The following is a 22,132-nucleotide window of genomic DNA, read 5'->3' as shown; positions in this document are numbered from 1 at the left end:
TCACTGTAGCTGTTAATTAACATTTGCCAAAAAAAAATTGAAAGTAAAGGAAAAACAAAAAACAAATCCAACCGATCTCTCTCTCTCTCTGTTTCTAGCTGTAGAGAAAAGTACACGCTACCCTAAGGGTAAAAGCAAAGAGGAAGAGAAGAATATTTAGGAAGAAGATGTTGAGAGTAGCAGGGAGGAGGCTCTCATCTTTACCATGGAGGTCCTCGCAGTCGCAGACAACCTCCGCCTTCGTCTCTCGAAACACTGCTTTCGTTAGCGATGATGGTCGTGATTCTGCTGCCTCTTCCAGACCCATCCTCTCCCCTTATCAATTCTCCTTCCCTTCAGATCTAATCAGAGGTCACCTCTTTCTTTCCTCAGATTTAGGCCTCGCCTCTTCTTTTTTTTAATTCCACGCGCTTTATATATATATCTGGGTTTAGGAGATTTTTATATTGAAAGAATGAATATCGATTGCCGCAAACAACTTTGAAAGTTTTTTTTTTTCGTGTGTTACGATATGTGCTTGATTGTTTGATGTCCCATTTCTTCGCAAGCAGATTTAGGGTTTCGTGTTTGCTACAACTTGTGAATTGAATGAAAAATCTTTCATGGATTTGTCATGAGTTTTTATATTTTTGTTTTATTTTTTTTCGGATTTTTTCAGAATTTTATCAACAATTATTTGTTCAAATCTTCAGTATTTTGAAGTTTTGAGCTTTACTTTTGTTTTCAGTGCCAATCTTTTGTTACTGTTATATTAAATGAAGCATATTCTCAAAGTTCAAGCTGAATTGAATAGCTTAAGTTCTCGGTTGGAAGGAGGCGTGTGCTTCCACTTGCTATGTTTGCTCTTATTATCATTATTGTATCTGTAATTCTTAGTAGCCAGCAACTGCGGTTAATTACTACTGATACATTCTTCAGTTGCGATGAATGTTTTGGTAGCTTTAATGAAGTACAATCAGATATATATATATTTTATGGGAGCTATTATGTCAATGATCCGTGCTGTTCTTGTTATTCTCATAAGACAACAATGGAATGGTAGGCCAGGTATCTGTATCTCCGTGTTGTGTGTGTGTAAGCACTCACTGCTACTAATAATGGATAAGATCATAAAAGTTTCATCTAGAGGAGTAGGAATAGGGTATAGGGGTTTTTGGTAGCTGATTGTCCCTCAGTTAATGTACCATGTTTTTTTTTCTCTCCCCATATTCCCTTCCGAGTCATTTCTTCTCAACTAATAGTTTTTGTCAATGGAAAGATCCTGTCCTCTTTGCATCAATGGCAATGTCTTCACAAGCTTGATGTCCTTTGTGTATTGTTGTTTGATGTTGTTTGTCCAAAATTTGGCTGTGTAATGAATTTGCCAATGGCTGATAATTCTTACAGGGTTTTCTTCTGGAGCCCTTACTTCAGGACATGATATGGGTATCATCTCAGATCTCCCGCCTACTGTAGCAGCTGTGAAGAATCCCACCTCAAAGATTGTCTATGACGAGCACAATCATGAGCGTTATCCACCTGGTGACCCCAGCAAGCGTGCCTTTGCCTATTTTGTCTTGACTGGTGGCCGGTTTGTGTATGCCTCCTTAATCCGTCTTCTGATTCTCAAGTTTGTTCTGAGCATGTCTGCTAGCAAAGATGTCCTTGCCATGGCCTCCCTTGAGGTTGATCTCTCTAGCATCGAGCCTGGCTCAACTGTTACAGTGAAGTGGCGTGGAAAGCCAGTTTTCATCAGGAGACGAACTGAAGACGATATTAAGCTAGCTAACAGTGTTGATCTTGCATCCCTCCGTGACCCGCAGGAGGATGCTGCCAGGGTCAAGAATCCAGAATGGCTTGTGGTTGTTGGGGTCTGCACCCACTTGGGGTGCATTCCATTACCTAATGCTGGTGATTTTGGTGGCTGGTTTTGTCCTTGCCATGGTTCACACTATGACATCTCTGGCAGGATTCGCAAGGGTCCAGCACCCTATAATTTAGAGGTCCCCACTTACAGTTTCATGGAGGAGAACAAGCTACTTGTTGGATGAGAAATCCTGCAGGAACTCGTTTATGGAAGCTCTAGTTTCCCATGGGATGTTATAATAGATATTGTCCTCTACAGCTGCGAAACACTGATGGCATTTTTGCAAATTTGTTTTGTTCAACTGTTGGCATGTTCACATAATGCTCTATCAATTCGCATTGTGTATCTTCCGCTTTTAACTGGCGGGGCTATGTTTTTCTGAATAATACAACTGGATATTTTATTGGGTATTTTCAGTGTAGTTGTACTCAGAATTCATTCCACTAAATAATCAGAACTCGGGATGGTTGCTGTCTTACTAGCTGTCAAGATCCCTTCGGGCATGCAATGTTGATCTTTCATTTACATTTTAAAGTGCGATAAGATGACATTGGGAGACTTCTGGACTTGAATCATGCTAGCTGCAGATACTCAAATGCTAGCTGGATTTGAATTGTGCCTGCTGATCATGCATGAAGCATACTGGCCTTGGAGGAATAAACGCGCAGGGTTACAACTGTTCTCAAAACATATTGGCCCAGAGGGGGAATGTGGCTGCCAGAAAACTACATGAATTCGGATTCTATTTGGAAATTTGGATGCACAATTTAGTATCTTCATGGCGTACTGCGTGGAGAAAGAACTCGCAATGGATACTAATTAGCGGCTGCTTGTCAATGAACAAGATTTGAACTGGTGGCTCGTCTTAAATTCAAGAAAGTTTTATTATATCAAGAGGCTGATGGAGACTTGGTTATGAATGCTTTCTATTCAACATTTTGCTGTTAAATGGATTGAAAAATCATCTGCCAGAATTTTCCATTTATTGTGGGAGATTTATATTTTCTTTTCCTGCTATAAAGGCCATTCATGAGTTCACATAGCATCCAATTCAAGAAAAAAAAGAGAGTTCATATAACATAAAAATAACGCAGATAAAGGTATTGCTGTTGCTCTCGTGTCCAGTTCTCAAATTCACCAAAGAAATAGGTATTGTCGTCTACTTCTCAACGCCTACGAATTGTGGAGCAGATAACCTGAACTTGGTGTGTAATTTAACCAACAAATCAATTAGCTAGTCGTCTTGGATAGGAACTAATGACAGTTTGCCTCCATATACATCTGGGAGCTGGCTCTCATCAATGTCGCCAAGCAGAGTGGATCTCAGTTTTTTGTTCTCGACAAAGATTATCTGCAAAAAAATTCAGTCACAAGGGGTGGATTAAGGCAACGAAAAGACGGGCCAAAACTGCCAACCTGCATACGTGGCTTGTCTCCATGCAGTCTAAATCCAAAGTCTGTATACCATAATAATAATAATAATAATAATAATAATAAAATCTAAAGATTCTGGAATTTCGGGCAATTAGACGTTTTGGCAAAATAAATAAACAAAAACAGGAATCATCTTTTCGAGATGATGTCTGATAAAAAGGTTGTTGGTTTCCTTGAGTACATTTTCGTATACTAACGTTCTTGGCACCATCCAGATCTCTTCATACTCTTCGCTTTTAGATTTGCAGAAGGTTTCGAGAAAATATAAAGCTGGCGGAACTGTTTCCATAATGTTCAGCTGTTGCTGGTCCAATCAAAACGTTGGAAAATGCATATTAGCAAGGAAAGATGTTCCATACCTTCTTTTTGGTTTTGCTGTCAATAAACGGGTAGACAACCTTCCATGCAGTCATAAATATGTAGGGCACATGAACTATGAACAATTTACCTAACCTCTCTGGGAAGCAATCCTGTTAAATAAAACAAAAACAAAAACAAAAACAAAAACATTCAGGCTGCTGATATGAGCATCTTAGCCAGAGCAATTTTTTCGTACAACTATACCACTGCTGGTGTATCTTACGGTCACCTAAATGCTCATTTTAAGATGCACAAGAGCAAGCGAAGCGAGCTATAATCAGCATGGCTCTTTAGTTAAGTAAATGCAACAAATTAGAAATAGCTTTTATGGAAATATTGCATGGCGGGACATCAAACCTGCAATATTGATAATGCTGCTAGATATCCACGAATATCACTATTGGTGTATCCCCACCCTTCAAGATCTGCAATGGACACAAACTTTTCCTGTCCAGCTGGCATTCTGTAAAACCCAAGATGTTGCATAAGCTTGATTGGCTTGCTCAAGACCAACGCTGAATAACAAAATTGACCTGGTTCTATGAGATCAAGAAGGAATTCTTAGATTGGATTCCATTAGAAATTGTTATTTCTAAAGGTAGTGCTTGTACACATACCCAGCTATCTCGCTCAAATACATTGTTAGTTTTGTTTTATTAGGACGAGCCAGATAGAATGAGATTTGATATGATAACATATTGGCATCACTACTACACTGATACTGTAACTCAGATAAATAAGCAATGCCCTCTCCTCCAAAGATCATTTTCCAGGATAGCAAAAGTAGCGCAGAAGAGAATTTTGTGACTGATAGAATTACCTGGCACATATTCTCTCGAGAGTGTAGGCAACAAAACCTGCAAGGAGAAGAAATTTCCAATGTTAGTTGAACACGGGTCTACTTTGCCATGTCAGATCTTTTAAAAAAATAAAAACAAAATTGTTCTCTTATTGTCAATGAGAGAGAACAAGGCTATTTTGAAACTATCGGTTCTCATCTGCGTTACCACAGGATTCAAAAATAAAATATGCAGCTTCCAGGTTTACTACATACGCTTGAACTCCTCTAAACTTCCTTTGTAAGGCTTATGTCTGGCACCGAAAACCACAACTATGGGACGGTTCTGCTTATCAACCCCTTGCATAAACAACTTGTTTTGAGCAAGTTCATTTGGAATCTCTGATAGAGATATGAAGCCATTTGGGATAATCGATCGCCTCCAGCTTAGGTAATTTAGGAATAAGGTCGACGCCTTCTCAATGTCTAGTTCTCGAGCACGCAGAAATCTCCGGATCATCAAATCGTCCACTTCCTGAAAATCACAAGAAACACATAGAACCCAGAACGCAAGTGATGTGGATGACTGGACTCAAACACAAGTTCAATCAAGGAAAAAAAGTTGAGAATCAACCTAAAAAACAATTAGTTGAAACTTTGCTAAAGCTCACACCTTTCTTTTGTGCAATTTGATAATACTGCAACTCTAAGCCTCATACTGCATTTTGCAGCCGCTGCTCTGATGTTATGTGATTGACATCATATTTTCGAAACAATTTTTATTACTAAGCAATTCAGGTTCTAAGTTAACTATCAGTGTGCGCTGTTGTTCAACTAGTATAAAGAATTAAAGCACACTCAGCATGTAATTTAGAAAACATAAACAAAACAAATGGTACATGATCAAGTACAAGACAGCTATATTATCAATAATTAATCCTCATAAAAACAAAAACCCACTAAGCATATTGCTTCGGAAGAAGAAAAAGAGACAAAAAGAAGGAACCTTGACAGAGGGATCTTCTCTTTCAACAAAGGCTCTCATGAGACGCACTTTGCGTTGTTCAATCTCATTGATTTCAGTTCCTTTCTCTTCCTCTTCTGTTATTATCCCATTTGATTCCTCTATGTTACTGAATTCCATTCTCTAAATTTTGTGTAAAGTCTATGGACTTTATTGTTCATCCATAAATAGAGTGATTGATTTCTCTCTGCTCTTGGAAATTGACTTTAATTCAAGGAGGAGAATAAAATGATTTTAAAATGGTTCGTTTTAAGAGTAAGTTTGAGAGTGGATATTAGTCTTTTTTTTTAAATATTTTTTTATTTTAAAATATATTAAAATAATATATTTTTTATAATTATTTTTTATTTATAATATTAATATATATAAAAATAAAAAAATCAATATAATTTTTTTAAAATAAAAATAAAATATTTTAAAAAAAACTTCTCCAACCACAATTTTAATATAAAAATCTAATTAATATTGTGGCAGTGGTTATATTTATAGTAATTTTTGTTTATAAATATATCAAGATATTATTTTTTATTTTTTAAAATTTATTTTTAATTAAAAATAATTTGAAAATTAAAAATAATTCAATTTTTTTAAAAAAAAATATAAAAACTAACATACTCTCATACTGATTCAGGCACCGTTAACCAAGAGGAATCTTCCGTTAACAAACCGTCCTGTAAATAAAAGTTTTAGGTGAAAAACTTTCCCTGTAAATTGAAGTTAACCGGACAATTGCTGTCACGACTCATGACCTGTCGAGGGCACACTCTTGCTTCTTGAGCTGTTGAAAAGTGAGTTGACTATAAAAAGAAATTAAAAAAAAAAAAAAACCGACTCATCACTCTCAAAAAGCTTTATCTATCTGATAATAAAATTATTATATTTCACAAAGACATATATGGTTATGATATATAATATAGTCAAGTGTGTAATAAACCCGGTTATTAGTTAATTACATTATATCATATTTAAAAAGAAAATATAAAGTGATATGGATCCCTTATACAATTTACAATTTATGTCTATAATAAATGAAATAAAACGTTAATAAAATCTTGAAGAATTTCGAGCAATCTTTAATTTATAGGATATGAAAGAAGTATAAAACTTGGAGAGAGAGAGAAAAGAAATTAAGTCATACAAATATTCCATATATATTGACTGTGTTGTTGGTCTGTTTGCATCCATTTTATAAATAAAAAAGTAATCTATGATCCATAATTGGCTTAGACTTATATTTATCGTGGCAACCATCAATATTCAAAACATTTTTATTTTCTTTTGTAAATTTCTACAACACTAACTCCTCAAGGATTATGATGGAAAGCAAGATAAAAATACAGTAAATCGTATGTTAATGCTGTGAAAATTTAGAACTTTATAGTATAATGAATAGTTCTTAATTATTAGAAATTAAGTATAATCAATGATATTATAACAAAATAAATGATTTTAAAAATTCCATCTTGATCGAACTTTAAACAGGCTTTCACGAGCGAATTTACACAAGAAGGTATTTCCAGAGCTTGAAACCTAATCCTGTATCTTCCCAACAACTTCATTGATTTTTACTATTCCAGCCTGTTTTTACTATTCCAACCTAATCCAGAGCGAATTTAAATGCGGGTGGGTTTGATGGAAAAGTCCACCTTTCTCCTCCACAAGATTTCTGGTGCATACACATTTATTCATGACGAAGACAGGTTAGGAGCTGCATTCTATTCCGACCTCTGGATTTCCTTGAGAAAAGCATCAGTATTTTCCTTCCCTTTTCCTTGTGTATAAGTGATTTTTCGATTTCGAGTTGTTGGCTTTGATCTGCGAGTAAAAATGTACGTAATTAACTGTTCTTTTCGAAATAGCCATTAATTACAGACTCAGATTTCTATATTTCAAAGCATTGTTACATTGCTAGGGTTTGCCATCCTCTGTAAGATCCAGGAGTTTAGCATATTGGTTTCACTGTTATTCACTGTTATGTCGAGCCTCTTGTAAATTAGCAATTAGCAGAGTGGCATCGTCATTATCCTTAATTTAATTAGACTTCAGTTTTCTTCTAAATTATATATATATATATATATATATATATATATATATATATATAGTGCCATATTGGTGAAGTAAAACACAACCCTATCTTGTCCTTTTCTTTTCTTTTTTTGAATAAAAATAAAATATTGAGGTGCTAATTAATCACCTTGAAGCCTTGACGTACGAACTTCTTGGTTAGATGCCCTACTGTAAACCATAAAAGAACACGATGTTATATTTTATAGCTACGATTAAAAGATCGCCTTTTGGTCTTAATGATTAAAGTATATCAGAAACAGTTTTGCTCTGCCGACACAAAATTGTTCTTCGGCTGGTTAGATTTAAAATAGATCATCTGGATGGCGGGACTAGAGGAGGCAAGCAGGGCCGGGCCGGGCCTGCAAAACATTTTAAATTTTTATATTATTTAGTATTTAAATATGAAATAATATAATATTTTTATTTAAATAAATAAGCTTTTTAATAATATATTTTATTATATTAATTTGGCCTCCCCTATTCAATATTACCAACTCCGTCCCTGTCTGTATCATAACTAATGTATTTATGGTATATTAGTACTTTTCTTTCAAACTCTTCTAAGATTCAATCCTTGAATAATGAAAAAGGAAAGAAATTAAAACTTACTCCTCAATAGCACTATAAGCGTGTTTGACAGTATGGTTGCGGGTGCTTTTCAAATAACTTTTCGTGTCAAAATACATACCAATGATGTTTTTTCATTTTTTAAAAATCATTTTTGACATCAGCACATTAAAACGATCCAAAACATACAAACCATATTAAATTTTAGCAAAAAAAAATCAAATTTTTTAGAAACGCAGCCGCAACCGCGTTCCCAAACGAACAATATTCATTACTAGTTGGATAGATTTTCCTGTAATGTAAAAAAACGATGTTTAGACGTTGCTAAAAAATGAAAAAAAAATCACAACTCAATTCATAGACCCTATTAGCTAGATTCAATGAGATAGTTTTATTTAATTATATATAATAGAAAAAGCAATAATAATAAATAAACTAATTTTTAAAATAAAAAGTGATAGCGATGAACATGTGAAAAAGAATATCTGTTAAAAGAAAAAAAATTACAATGTTGAATTTCAAGATAACCCAATCTTAAAGGGATAAAATTAAAAAAAATATATAAAAATAAAAAATTTCAACCCGTGTTAACTTTTTAAACTTACAACTATAATCACTTAATCAAAAGTATTATATATGAAAAAATCATGAAATCTAATTCTTAACAAGTCAAATGTTGAGAGATAAAATTTAAAATAAAATCAATTATACGAAAGAATTCAAAATAAAAAATAAGAATTAAAAGAATGAAGATTAAATTTGAAATAAAAAAAAAATTAATAGGACAACCTAGAATTTTGAATAAAAGGGGGAAGTTGAAAAAAAAATCAAATTCATAAAGGATCTAAAAAATAAAAGGAAAATCAAAACAATAAGGACCAAATTAAAAAAAATAACAAATCACAATTATGAATTCAAGGATAAAATTGAAAACAAAAATCAACAAAGGGCCAAGAACAAAAATAAAAAATAAAAAAATAAGGATCAAAGTTGAAACATCAGTAAATGAAATGACAATTCTGAAATTTTAAATAGCCAATATGAGTTTCGAGGGGAGAAGAAAGATATGAGAAAAAAAAAAAAAAGAGGCAATTGTTAACACACTATTACATAAACAACACCACGTGGAATGAGACTGAGACGCCTTGATATTTCCAATGTCATCATAAAAACTATTGTTTGGATGACGAGAGGTGTTGCCCTATCATCTTTGATTTTTAAATTATTTCTCATATTTATTAAAATATTACATTTCATATCAGTCAACCTAATTATAACTTAAAAATGAGGATTAAAATAAAAAAAAAGATGTTAATTAAATAAATTTTGTTTTAAAATGTAATATAGTCATTTCATTGAGGTTTAAAAATATAAAAAGATAAAGTTGTTTGCGACTAACCTATTAATAATTGTTAGACCTTGTGAAAATATTGTATTACCCTTAGTATTCAGTTCATTTTTTTAAAAGAATAAATTGATAATTGGGGCAATTTTGTATTTTAAACCTTAATCACTATTTTTTTAATATAATGCGTGAAACACAATTTCAAGTACAAAATTATTTTGAACCGAGTCCATCCTACAGATCGTATCTTGTATATATAATTCACGTTCATTTTCCTTCATTATGTTTTAGAATTTCTTTATTTTTCCCCGGTCAGGCATGAAGGAAACTTTGCATACAAAACAGGCATGGATGAGACTCAACCGCGTACATTAACAAAAACCTAATTAATTATGGAATTTATAAAACTAATTGAGGTGTGCACCGAGGGATCACCGATTCAAGTTAACTTATAGTTTAATTAGTTATATTATATATTTATTTTTAAAAAATTACTAGTTTAAATTTTATAAATTTTAGAATTGTTAAAAATTTATATAACTAGTAATTTTAAAATCTATAAAATTAGTCGAGATAAATTAACTAAAAAAATACTTAAACAATGTGGAAAAGTACGAGACCTTGGTAAGCCTGGATTATAACAATAAAATGCTGTTTTTGTCCTCTAGAGAAAATCCAATGGACTTGCATCGGGGGCTATTATTGTTTTTTCACGCATTCTATTAGATATTATAAAATTAATTAGGTGAAATTATGTCTTTTGATTTTTTTTGTTTTGCACAATATAATTAGTTGGTTACTTTTAAAAGTAAAAAATTACTTAACTTGGGTCTTAAAACTTTTTTGAATTTTTAATTTTAATAGCATAGTAAAATAATTTTATTACTTTTAAAATCAAAATATCTTTACCCTATCTCTAGAGCTTATTCATATTTTTATTTTTATTTGTTTTTTTATGATTTTACTTGAGTATTTTAATAAATATATATATAAAAGTGATCCACGTATATGTTAAACACACCAACAAGTGGGATGTGCTGTTGTATTTAGATGGTAAAAAATAATCTTCTGTGATGTTTTTTGATGCGTCATGGGCTTACCTCCTTGGAGAGCACTTGCTCATAATTTACTTTGGTTTGGTGTTAGTTGACTTCTGTTTTTTTCCGTCTCCTCCTTTGTCTTCACGCCTCCTTTCAAAATTTCACGTTCATTTCCCTTTCTTATGTGTAGAATTTCTATATTTTTCCCCGTCCAGTAACGACGGCAACTTTCCGTCCATCGAAAACAGGCATGGAGGAGACCCAACCTCAGCTAGTAAAATGACCCTACACCATTTATTAAGCTATCTAACAGCCTGTCCAATTGGCGTAAATCCAAGTAGCTCGACCTCCTAACCTCACATAAACGAGAGGTCCAGTCTTTCTGGAAGCCTTTACCTTTCTATTTGAAAATTTAATTCTAGATATTTTTTAAAATATTTTTTATTTAAAAATATATTAAAATAATATATATTTTTTATTTTTAAAAATTATTTTTGAAATCAACTAATCAAATAAATTAAAAATATTAAAAAAATATTAATTTAAAAAAAAACAAAATTTTTTATTTAAAAAATGATACTTTTTAACCTGTTTTTTAATTCAAAAAGCATAAGCAGCTTTTTAGATTAAAGGGATTTATATACCGTTTGACATTGCGTTTGTAACTGTGTTTCATCAAAATTTGAATTTTTTTTTTTTACTAAAATTGAGTGCGGTTTATACCTTTTGGATTGTTTTGATGTGCTGATGTCAAAAATAATTTTTAAAAAATAAAAAAACATCATTGACATACATTTCAGCATGAAAAGCTATTTGAAAAGCACCCGCAATCACAATGCCAAACAAGAGAAAACCTACCCAAAAAAATCAACTGTACAAGGATTTAATTACTCAATAGCCAATACTACTCTTCTTTTCTTTCTTTCTACTTTTGTATGCAAATAAAACTTTTTAGGCGCTAATTAATCAATAAATAAACACGATATTATATTTTATAGTTATGATTAAAAAACTACCTTTTGCTTTTTAGTTTTAATGATAGAAATATATCAGAACCAGTTCTGGTCTGCCAGTACTATGTTGTTCTCTGGTTTATTAGACTTTAAATGGATTATCGATATTATAACTAATGTATTTACTGTGTTAATCCTTGGTTTATTAGATTTTAAATAGGTCATCGATATCATAACTAATGTACTTGCAGAATGTTAATGGATAGATAGCGTGTGCTTCGCCGCCGCAGGTAGGCCCAATTTAAAAACAGCATTGTTAGCATGGTTCAGGAAAGGAAAAATATTTATGTTAATTCTGATAGAAAAAGCAGCGACAATAAATGGAACAATTATTAAAAAATAATATGATGACATAACCATTAAAAAAATGTTTGCCAAAGAAAAAATAATAAAATTGAATTTCAAGATAACCTAATGACAAAAAAAAAAAACAAAATGATAAAATAAAACACCTCGAGTCAACTCAAGCTAGAATGTGAAGTTTGCAACCTTTATTATGAGACTGGGTCAAGCTCATAAAAAACAAACTAAAAAAAATAATAATGATCAATTTTTAATAATTCAAATATAAAGAGCTGAAATCAAATATGAAATCAGCTAACAAAAAGTCATTTTAAAAAATTAAACAATTATAAAATCGGATAAGATTATCAAACCTCGTGAATCATATTATGTAAATGGGACAACTTAATAGAAGGAAAATGATAAAAATGATGAGGCTTGATCTAAAACAGAATCTAATTTTTAAGGATAAAATCTAAAAATATATATATAATAACCTAGAAAAATACTCAAATTAACCGGCCAAACCCGTTACCAAAATCTTAAGATTAAGATAACCCGGTTAAAATGAAACCAAAGAAAACTGTGAAACCCATTTTTAAAAATAAATAATATCGAATGATGAAATAAAAAAATAAATAAAAAGAAAACCTTGAAAGAAGGCCTCACCTAACGTGGAAGGACATACCAACTATTTTTTGCCTTTTTTTAATTTTTTTTTATTCAAATACTAAATTCTGCCTAATCAAATCCATTTAAAAAAAAACAAGATGAAGAAGTGAAAGTGCTCTTGGATGCCAATTTCAAGTACAAATATATTTTGAATAAGAAAAGAAAAGAAAATTAAAGATGGATCATATTATCTGTAATTTCAATAAAATAGTACAATTTGATTTTGAACCGAGTTCGTCTCACGAATCGTATCTTGTAAAATGAATTATATTACATTGTTTAGAATTTCTTTATTTTCCCTGGTCCGGTCACGAAGGAAACTTTCCGTCCATCGGAAACAGGCATGGATGAGGCTCAACCTCAGTTATGTACTCCTAAAGGTAAAATGACCCTCCACCATTAAAGCTATCTCACAGCCTGCCCAGTCGGCGTTAATGCAATTAGTCCTTCCTACCAAATCGTGGTGGCTACCCGAAGTCCTAACCTCACATCAACGAGAGGTCCAGTTTTAGAGATATCGCTCTCAGAGTTTTAAACAGTTGCGTGGTATTCAGAGGAAACCTGCACAGAAAAATCAACCGTGCGAGGATTTGATTACTCAGTGGCCAATACCGAGTCACCATGAGAAATTCATCCAAAGTTAGAAGAAAAGGTGATAGCAATACGATGATTTTTTTTATAAATAATTATAAAAACTTTTTTTATAATTTGATTTGAATTTATTTTTTTATGTATTTCTATACATTATTCTTTGTATCTTAGATCAAACAAAAAATTCAATGAAAATGTGTTGTTGATGATATAAATTGTAGGATAAAAAATGTAATTTATAAAAGTACTAAGAAGAAAAAGTAAAATTCAAATCAAACTATAAAATAAATATATTAATATGTTTTAATGTTTCATATAAACAGTAAAATATCATAAAAACCCCAGTTCTTTTAAATATATAGTATAATGGTACATGTATTGCCACGTTAAAATTTAAAGAAACTACGTATTTTAAAAAACTAGAAGATTGATATTAGAAACTTTGAACCATAAAATTTGATGCAAAGCATTACAGAATTTTATAAAAAACAATAAACAGTTTATCCTATACTTTTTTCTTAAAAAGAAATTGTACATGAGGTAATATTTGTGGTTCGTAAGTTCAACCTGGGAGGGGTTTTTTTTTCTTTTTTTTTTCCCTTATGGACGGTTGGTAAGAAATCTTAAACTTTATGGTAAGACTTTTTGAATTCATATCACCTTTTATTTTTTTTTATTTTTTTTTATGGACGGTAGGTAAGAAATCTTAAACATTATGGTAGGACCTTTTGAATTCGCACCACCCATTCACACCTGGAGTTTGATATAATCCCGTTGTATCTATTCAAGACTAAACTCAAAGGCACACCTCTATGAATAAGGCTATGGGAATTTTTCATCCAAAAAAACAATTTCTGCCAAAGTATCTGAAACCTCTTATTATAGAAAAATCGCTTAGGAAAGAAAAATACTGTAGACCAAACATTGTGTTTCCTCTCATGTTTTATTGTGTAATTTTATTTTAATTTCTTGTCATCAAGCTTTTATTTTGGACATTTCATCATTTTGTGGTCAAATTAAAGGTAAAGTGTTTCAAATTTGTTAAGAAATTGTAAGATTAAAAGCGAGAGGATCAAAATAAAAAAATAAGAAAATAGGTGACAAATTCAAAGCGGTGTAAAAAATTTTCACTTTGATATTCTTGCTTTTCAAATGATAAGCTTTTGATCCCTCAACATTTCAAAAAATCATTGTTGATTCAAAATTTATTTTTATTATTTTTCAGTCTCTTATTAGAGAGAATATAAAGAGATGCCATAGTTTGGCAAAGGAAAGAGAAAATCTTGGTTGATATCAATTCTAACCATTAAAAATATGATTTTAGTGTCAATGAGTTTCACTTAACAAATAAAATTTCACCTAAATATTATTTGTCTTTTATCTTGCATGAAATGTTAGGTTTGGGCTTGGAAAGTATTTTGATTTTCATGATTTTAGGAGAATGCTTGGGTTATTTAAGGCCATAAATGAGTTTATAATGATATCTAGAGTGTTTTGGGTCAAAATATATTGAAAATTAAGTTGTTTTTTTAAAAAAATTAAAGCTTAATTTTTCAATGATCTTGTGCTTGCTGAAAACTAGACTAACACACATAGTATAATCTTTGTTATTTAAAAAAAAATATTAAAAGGAAGTCCATGCGCCACCTACACTTTAATATAAAAATATATTAAGAAGGGCCTATGACACCCAATTCACCTTCTAATATTGAAAAAAAAAGCCTTGACAAGTGGGTTAGGCTTCTTTTAACGGGTCTAGCACATGAACAAAACCTTTTCTATATGCTAGGCTAAAGGGTAAAATCGCGCGCCTAATCTGTTTAAATTTTTTTTATATGTGTGTGTATAGATATCTTGATATACTTATATTTTTTAATTTTTCTATTTAATTTATAGTTATTGTCACTATTTTTTTTACATTGATTATATTCTCAACTTATTTAATTTAATATATGAATAGAATTTTTAATTTGCCATTATTTGTTTTTATATATCAGTACTTGCATATTTAGACACCGTTTGACATTATGTTTGTAACTGCGTTTCATCAAATTTTGAAAAGTTTTTTTTTTGCTAAAATTGAGTGCGGTTTGTACTTTTTAGATCGTTTTGATGTGCTGATGTCAAAAATGATTTTAAAAAAATGAACAAACATCATTGACATATATTTCGGCACGAAAAGTTATTTGAAAAGCACCCGCAACCACACTACCAAACACACTCTTATTTTATTTGAAAAACCGCGTGTAATTGTTGTTAAAAATCTCCACATATCAACAAGTCTATATACATCAATTGATTATTTACATAAATCATGGAAAAACAACTACAATCACACAATAATATACAATATTTTACATGATTTGACATTAAAACCTTCTCCGTATATAAGAATTTTATAATGGAAAAATAACAGGAGATGGAAAAATCACACAAATGATTTCTCACAAATTTTCCAAACATACTCAAATCGCACTATGTGTTTCACTTAAAAACACATATGATCGAAAACCAACCAGTTGACGACATATTATTGGCCTAGACGAGCATGTCTTTCATAAAAATACATAAATTTTGAGGCGTTTGTTTTGCCATTGCTTTTGCGTTTGCAATCGCGTTTGCAATCAGCACAATTAAATATTGGTAACAAATTAAATTATGTTTTTTTATTGTAGGATATATTTAAAAATTAAGTTTGAAATGTATTTTTTACATGTTTTTTTAATTAAATTTCATAAAATTGTTTTTTTTTGCGTTTTAAAAGTATTTTTTTAAAAAAATTAATTATTTTTTATTTTTTTCTTTACTTAAAATTAATATTTTTTTGTATTTTCAAGTTATTTTTATGCGCTGATATTAAAAATAAATTTTAAAAAATAAAAAATATTTTTAATGCATTTTCAAGTAAAAAACACATTGAAAAGCAACCGCAACGACATTTTCAAACACAACTACCAAACATTTTATACATATTTTTTAATATATATAAATCTCAATTATAATTTTTACTAAATACATAACTAAATTCAATTAATCATATTTTTTAAAAAATTATTTTTTTTAAATCACGATCATAAAAATTATCTTAAAAAACATATGGCAAGGGCCGGCTAACGTGTGTGCTTCAGTTAAAAGAAGCCTAGACGTGTGCAGTAAGCAAGAGCTGTGCCCTAGGCTTGCTTTTGGAGACAACTCTCTGAATACTAACTGTTGTTTTTTATGGACTTATTTGCGGTTGATGATGCATGTATCGAATAAGGAACATTTCTCTCTTCCTCCTACTGGGCCTCTGTAGCCTCTATTGTAACTTTATGCTGTTGGGCTCATGTTAATGAAATGATTCCTTCAAAAAAAAAAAAAAAACAATTCTAAAAATCCTTCTTTGTAAATATAAAAGTGCTTTTCCTTCCTTCTTTCTTCAGTGATTGGATTATTCTCCGATTTTAAAACAATTTATTTTTTATTTTTTATGCTAATAGTATAATTGTAATGTTGTTTTTCATGCCCATTTAATTTTTTATTCTACAAACAAGGAATTAAAATTTAAACGTCAGGGCAGAAAAATCGTGACAAAAGATTTTGTAAAATATATATATATATATATAAAAGGAAAGATTTTTTGAAAAAGCACAAATTTTTATCTCTATTTTTCATATTTATTCTAAAATAACTTCTCTATAAAAAAATGTTAACAACACAACCGATTCAACATCCTTCCTCCGTCGATGGGCACACAAAGAAAACACAACCTGGCTTTGACTGAACACTCTACATTAAACAGTGTGAGTCTTCCGTTAAAATTTTACAAAGACAATGGCTTGTTAGAATTATTTTATAATTTAGTTTTGGTGAAGAAATTAAAAAAAAAATCAAAGGAAAAGAGAGAGAGAGTGGGGCGCTTCAAAACGGTGCCGCATATAGGGTATAACAAACCACCATCCATAGGCTTTAAGAAATTGGAGCCAAAGAGGCGAGAGGTTTTTTGTTAGTTAATAAAAGGGAGTGAGATAGACCTGTCATCAAACCGGCAAAGCAAACAAAGCTTTCGCTTAACCCACACATATAATAAAATTTGTACATGTTGTTGTTCGCTGCATTTCCATGTTAAAAATGCTGTCTTTCTCTGTTTCTTCAAGCAAATTCTTCTCTGCTTCTTTCCCTTTCAATCTCTACATGCAAAAACGACCCTCTTCTTTTTTTGTATGTAGTCCCATAACCCACGCTCTAAGTAAACTCCTCAACTACTCCTCAATATGACATACCAACTACAGACACTTAATAAATATTGCCTTTTACCTCTCCTTTTGGACTCACCCTGAAGCCCCATTTCGGTTTTTAGTCGAAATCTTGGGTTGGGGGCTGGAAATATGAGGACATGCTTGTGGGTTTTTGCCGTGGTTCTTGTTTTCGGTTTTGTTGATGGAAAAAAAATTGAAAGGTTGCGCACGGAGAGGATTTCAGGTGGCATTCTTTTATCTCCTTAATGTTTTACTTATTATTGGATTTTAAGCTGTAGCCTTTTTACAATGCTACTGTTTTAGTTTCATTTTACAACTAGAAGTTTTGCAAGAATACGATATAGAGAATGGGGGCTTTCTGTACTTGAGTTATAGATATGGCCCGGGTTCGAGATTTTTGGCATCTGTAGTAATGAATCAGAATGGCACATGAACTTGAAGAGTAAAAGTTTTAACACATTTTGGTTTTAGTCATGTGCAAATTAATTAATTCTTGGAGTTTTTGGGAATTTTTTTAATATTTAGTTCAGGGCTCTGGGATCTGGATTGTTTCTTATTTGATTTGGATTCGAAGGAAATGTTCATCTGATTCACCAGGACTCTTACTAAGCCTTTTTCATGGACCCGGGTATCTTTTATCTCATTTAATTGATAGAAAAAGAAAAAAAAATTCATGTTAGAATTTACTTCTCATCCTGGAGAACCTTGATGGAAGGGGAAGTCTGCTTGCTAATCTTTCTATTATTTTTTTAGATACTTGCTTTTTTCGTATGAACTATTCTTTATGTACCGTTTAAAATTCGTCGTGTTTGGATGCAAGGGTGTTTATGTGTACTTATGATGATGCGTTTTTATGCTTTATGAACCACAACAACTCTATTATGAACATAGTGCCTGCCAGTGAATGTTTTCTTCTTTGCTTCTGATATTGCAAAGTTGTGGTCACTTTTACAAGAGGCTGATATCCATCCTTCTATGAACTTTTTTTTTTGTTTCTAAGAAAATGGAGTCTTGTTGAATTGTGAGGAAATCTAATTTGTCTAAACTCGCTTGAGCTGTTTGCTTTATTGACTCTGAGGCATGGTATTGATAACAAAATGTGTTTTGGGTTTCAATAACGCAGGAAGCGCTGGGGATGTGTTGGATGATGATCCAGTGGGAAGGTTGAAGGTCTATGTTTATGAGCTTCCGAGTAAATACAACAAGAAACTGCTGCAGAAGGACCCCAGATGTCTCACCCATATGTTTGCTGCTGAAATCTTCATGCATAGATTTCTCTTATCCAGCCCAGTTCGAACCCTTAATCCAGATGAAGCAGATTGGTTTTATTCCCCTATATACCCCACTTGTGATCTCACACCCATGGGCTTGCCGTTGCCCTTCAAATCTCCTAGGATGATGAGAAGTGCGATACAGCTAATCTCCTCCAATTGGCCTTACTGGAATCGTACGGAAGGGGCTGATCACTTTTTTGTTGTGCCCCATGACTTTGGAGCCTGCTTCCACTATCAGGTAGGACTGCTAATGCTGTTGGATCATACTTTCTTAGTAACCATGTCTTGCCCCATTTTGAAAGAAAAAAAATATCTTGATGTCATCAATCTGCACTGTACATGCTTAAGTTCAACTTGTGTTTCATTTTTAGTGTGACTTGCCAGTTTCATTAGGTGCTGATCCTGTAGTCTGTCTGCATTGAGATGTTGCCATTGGTCGCGTAACTAGGTAATGGAGATTTTTATAAGTCTGGCTTTGGTTTCACGGTGATTAGATTTTGACAAGCATGTGAGCTTGAAGGACCCTGGCACAACACGGTTAATGTTAATTTAAACTCAAGAATGTGCATCTAGAGACCCTTTAAAATTTCTGAATTCATTATTGGACCTAGAGAGGGGAAGGGAAAAAAAAAAGAAAATTTATCTTTAAGACAAGTAAACATTCATGTTCTACATATACTGGGTGACTTGTAGTTTCTAATATTTCTATCACAAATATGACCATATTATTAGACATGGTCCTTGCCTTTCCAGGTAGCCCCCCTTGCTTCTCTCAGCTGTTACAAAAAATGGTCTAGCTTGCAGTTTTTTTCAATGCTCTTGCTGCTACACTTTTTTATTTTTTATGGTCTTCTGGGGTGGTGGTGGGAGGAACCTGATTCTCCCTCATGGCCACACAGGTTGGCGAACAATCCACCCAAAGTACCAATCTCCTCAAAGGGGGTAATGGTAACGCTACAACTTTTGAGAGCCAATATAATGTGATCCTACACCCATGGAATTATGATATATGAAGCTTGATGACAGGATCAATTTTGACTGAACATATGAGCAGAATTAAGATTTTATTACTTGGTTAAATCGTTTCTGCTTCCATACATGATAGATATGTCAAAAAGGTTTAATGGAGCTTGTAACTTCTTCTGACTCCCCTCTGGAACCATTTAAAATCAAGATCTCCTCAAGTGTCATGAACCTTTTGATCCTCTTATTTGCGTTAATTGAGCAAACAATTTGTACTATATGTGACTCATTTGTTATCTCAAATAACGTAGGAAGAGAAAGCCATTGAGCGGGGCATTCTTCCGCTACTCCAGCGTTCTACTTTGGTTCAAACTTTTGGGCAACGAAATCATGTGTGCTTGAATGAGGGGTCAATTACAATTCCTCCTTTTGCTCCTCCTCAAAAGATGCAGGCCCACCAGATTCCCCCTGACATTCCACGGTCCATTTTTGTCTATTTCCGTGGATTGTTTTATGATGTAAATAATGATCCAGAAGGTGGTTATTATGCAAGGTATGCTTCTGCTGATCTTCCAAAAAGAGTGAATTGCAATATGTCTAGCCTAATATAGTTTGTTTTTTTTTTTTTTTAGTTTAGACCAAAAGGCTATTCTCATGGAAGATATAAAACCAAACATCCAATCTTACATGTAATGAAGTAGAGATTTAATGAACTTAGGTTATTAAGTAGCCATCAAACCCCCCAGGACCCAAGTAGCATCCATGTTTGCTCATCAGAGAAGGCTATTAGGTTAATGACGCCATGTCTTCAGCCTTCACATCCTCCTGTGAATTTATACGTTTGGTGAATTTCAGATTCACGATCCAGGTCCTCTTTTCTTCTGATAAATATGTGCTTCGAGACTTTATAGTCTGTAGCTAAGAATTTATGGTAGCGAATCTGCTGGTTCAGACATCTTGTATGGCTTCTGTGAGGCTGTTGGGCTTATATTAGTTACTTAACCTTTTTGCTTGACTGGCAGAGGAGCAAGGGCTGCAGTTTGGGAGAATTTCAAGAACAATCCACTCTTCGACATCTCCACTGACCATCCAACAACATATTATGAAGACATGCAGCGAGCTATATTTTGCTTGTGCCCACTCGGTTGGGCCCCGTGGAGTCCTAGATTAGTTGAAGCAGTGGTATTTGGATGCATTCCTGTCATCATTGCAGATGATATTGTTTTGCCATTTGCCGATGCTATCCCATGGGAGGAAATTGGGGTGTTTGTAGCAGAGGAAGATGTCCCTAACCTGGACACAATCCTAACATCTATACCACCAGAAGTGATTTTAAGGAAACAAAGGCTTCTTGCAAATCCTTCTATGAAACGTGCAATGTTATTCCCACAACCTGCACAACCAGGTGATGCTTTCCACCAAATACTAAATGGTCTGGCTCGTAAGTTGCCGCACGACAGGAGTGTTTACTTGAAATCTGGTCAAAATATTTTGAATTGGACAGCAGGGCCAGTTGGGGACCTGAAACCTTGGTAAGAGAAGTGTCATTTCCTCAACAGACATGGCTGTGGTGTATCTACTGTTTCATCTAATCGCAAGGACTGTAAACTTCTCTTTGAAGTTTTGATTTTTGTATAGATTCTTTAATTTCACATGTACATCTGGGACATAGTTCGATGCTTTAAATAACTTCGCATTTTTCTTGATATCGACAATTGCTGTGATTTTTTATGGGACAGATTGCATTTCCCATCATCCTTGCTGCATAATTTCAATCTCTATTTTCCTTGCTTATAGATTATATCCGCCATTTCGTTAACCATCGGCCAAACCCTGGATTACAGTTTCTTGCAGTCCAAACTATTAAGAAAAAAGGCAATTTTTAGCCTGGTCCAAGGACATAACTAAACTTATTTCTCAAACAAGAGGACATAACTGTACATATTGATAATATTTCCCTTGAATTACAAAGTAACACAACTTCACTCCATCCATCATATTTACAAAGATGTGAGATTTTTAAAATCAAAGAGGAGGAATGTTGAAATTAATTAATTTCAACACTCTTATTTTTCGAAATATCTCTTGAGATTTGAGAATATATTGGCCATGCATGCTTGTAAAAGTTCTCCTCGTTGGATGACATTTGGATTCTCAAAATCTTGTTTTCACCCATCATCTCCTGACACTTGCACTTTATCTTGTAAAGTTCATGTATACTTGTATCAACTATCATCTACCATTAATTTAAGCTAGTTAGCGACATCTCATCGCCATTTCTTTGATTTTTTTTTCTTTCAAAAGTAGTACCTGCTTGAAGATGATTACTTTTAGCTATTTTTTCTCTTCCTATAGATGCTGTCAAATTTCTTTGATTAAAAGTCATTATTATCAAGATTTGACTTTTAAGTGACCCTTCAGTTTTATCTTAATTTTAATGATAATCCATGATACTTAATAAAATAACTACATTATACACACACACACACACACACACACACACACACTTGGAAGAACTAGAAGATACTTTGAATTTAAACTTCAAAATTAATCCAACACTTCACCTGCCAAGAATTCAATTCACTTCAATCTTTATATGTTCACAATCATATTCAATTCAGTCTTGACATAGTGATGA

The 22,132-nt window shown here is 32.5% G+C and overlaps 3 protein-coding genes across 3 annotated transcripts; 2 read left to right on the top strand and 1 right to left on the bottom strand.

The window, feature by feature from the left end:
* Positions 1-10: 10 nt before the first annotated feature.
* LOC133680652 (cytochrome b-c1 complex subunit Rieske-4, mitochondrial-like) lies at positions 11-2,324 on the top strand. The gene is made up of 2 exons (XM_062103689.1): positions 11-351; positions 1,387-2,324. The coding sequence occupies exons 1-2, from the start codon at positions 168-170 to the stop codon at positions 2,028-2,030; spliced, it is 828 nt and encodes a 275-aa protein (XP_061959673.1). The 5' UTR covers positions 11-167; the 3' UTR covers positions 2,031-2,324.
* Positions 2,325-2,876: 552 nt separating this feature from the next.
* On the bottom strand, positions 2,877-5,686 carry LOC133680661 (uncharacterized). Its single transcript, XM_062103699.1, has 6 exons — positions 5,425-5,686; positions 4,695-4,953; positions 4,461-4,497; positions 3,998-4,103; positions 3,640-3,750; positions 2,877-3,197 (listed from the first exon to the last, which is right to left on the bottom strand). Exons 1-6 carry the CDS (start codon positions 5,560-5,562, stop codon positions 3,081-3,083), a joined length of 768 nt encoding a protein of 255 aa, XP_061959683.1. The 5' UTR covers positions 5,563-5,686; the 3' UTR covers positions 2,877-3,080.
* An 11,502-nt stretch (positions 5,687-17,188) lies between these two features.
* Positions 17,189-21,200, top strand: LOC133680636 (probable beta-1,4-xylosyltransferase IRX10). The gene is made up of 4 exons (XM_062103666.1): positions 17,189-17,480; positions 18,381-18,769; positions 19,806-20,047; positions 20,517-21,200. The coding sequence occupies exons 1-4, from the start codon at positions 17,387-17,389 to the stop codon at positions 21,028-21,030; spliced, it is 1,239 nt and encodes a 412-aa protein (XP_061959650.1). The 5' UTR covers positions 17,189-17,386; the 3' UTR covers positions 21,031-21,200.
* The last annotated feature ends 932 nt before the right edge of the window (positions 21,201-22,132 follow it).

This window comes from Populus nigra, chromosome 1, assembly GCF_951802175.1.
Source record: "Populus nigra chromosome 1, ddPopNigr1.1, whole genome shotgun sequence".
NCBI lineage: Eukaryota > Viridiplantae > Streptophyta > Magnoliopsida > Malpighiales > Salicaceae > Populus > Populus nigra.
Note: the sequence above shows the minus strand (reverse complement) of the source record. Positions and strands in the feature narration are given on the sequence as shown.

Excerpts from the sequence above, each read along its gene's own strand:
- LOC133680652 (XM_062103689.1), top strand. The coding sequence starts at position 168 with ATGTTGAGAGTAGCAGGGAGGAGGCTCTCATCTTTACCATGGAGGTCC. Across the intron at positions 352-1,386 it reads CCCTTCAGATCTAATCAGAG|GGTTTTCTTCTGGAGCCCTT; the intron begins GTCACCTCTTTC and ends TAATTCTTACAG.
- LOC133680661 (XM_062103699.1), bottom strand. The coding sequence starts at position 5,562 with ATGGAATTCAGTAACATAGAGGAATCAAATGGGATAATAACAGAAGAG. Across the intron at positions 4,954-5,424 it reads GAGAAGATCCCTCTGTCAAG|GAAGTGGACGATTTGATGAT; the intron begins GTTCCTTCTTTT and ends TGTGATTTTCAG. Across the intron at positions 3,751-3,997 it reads CAGCATTATCAATATTGCAG|GATTGCTTCCCAGAGAGGTT; the intron begins GTTTGATGTCCC and ends TTTATTTAACAG.
- LOC133680636 (XM_062103666.1), top strand. The coding sequence starts at position 17,387 with ATGAGGACATGCTTGTGGGTTTTTGCCGTGGTTCTTGTTTTCGGTTTT. Across the intron at positions 18,770-19,805 it reads GAGCCTGCTTCCACTATCAG|GAAGAGAAAGCCATTGAGCG; the intron begins GTAGGACTGCTA and ends CAAATAACGTAG. Across the intron at positions 20,048-20,516 it reads GAAGGTGGTTATTATGCAAG|AGGAGCAAGGGCTGCAGTTT; the intron begins GTATGCTTCTGC and ends CTTGACTGGCAG.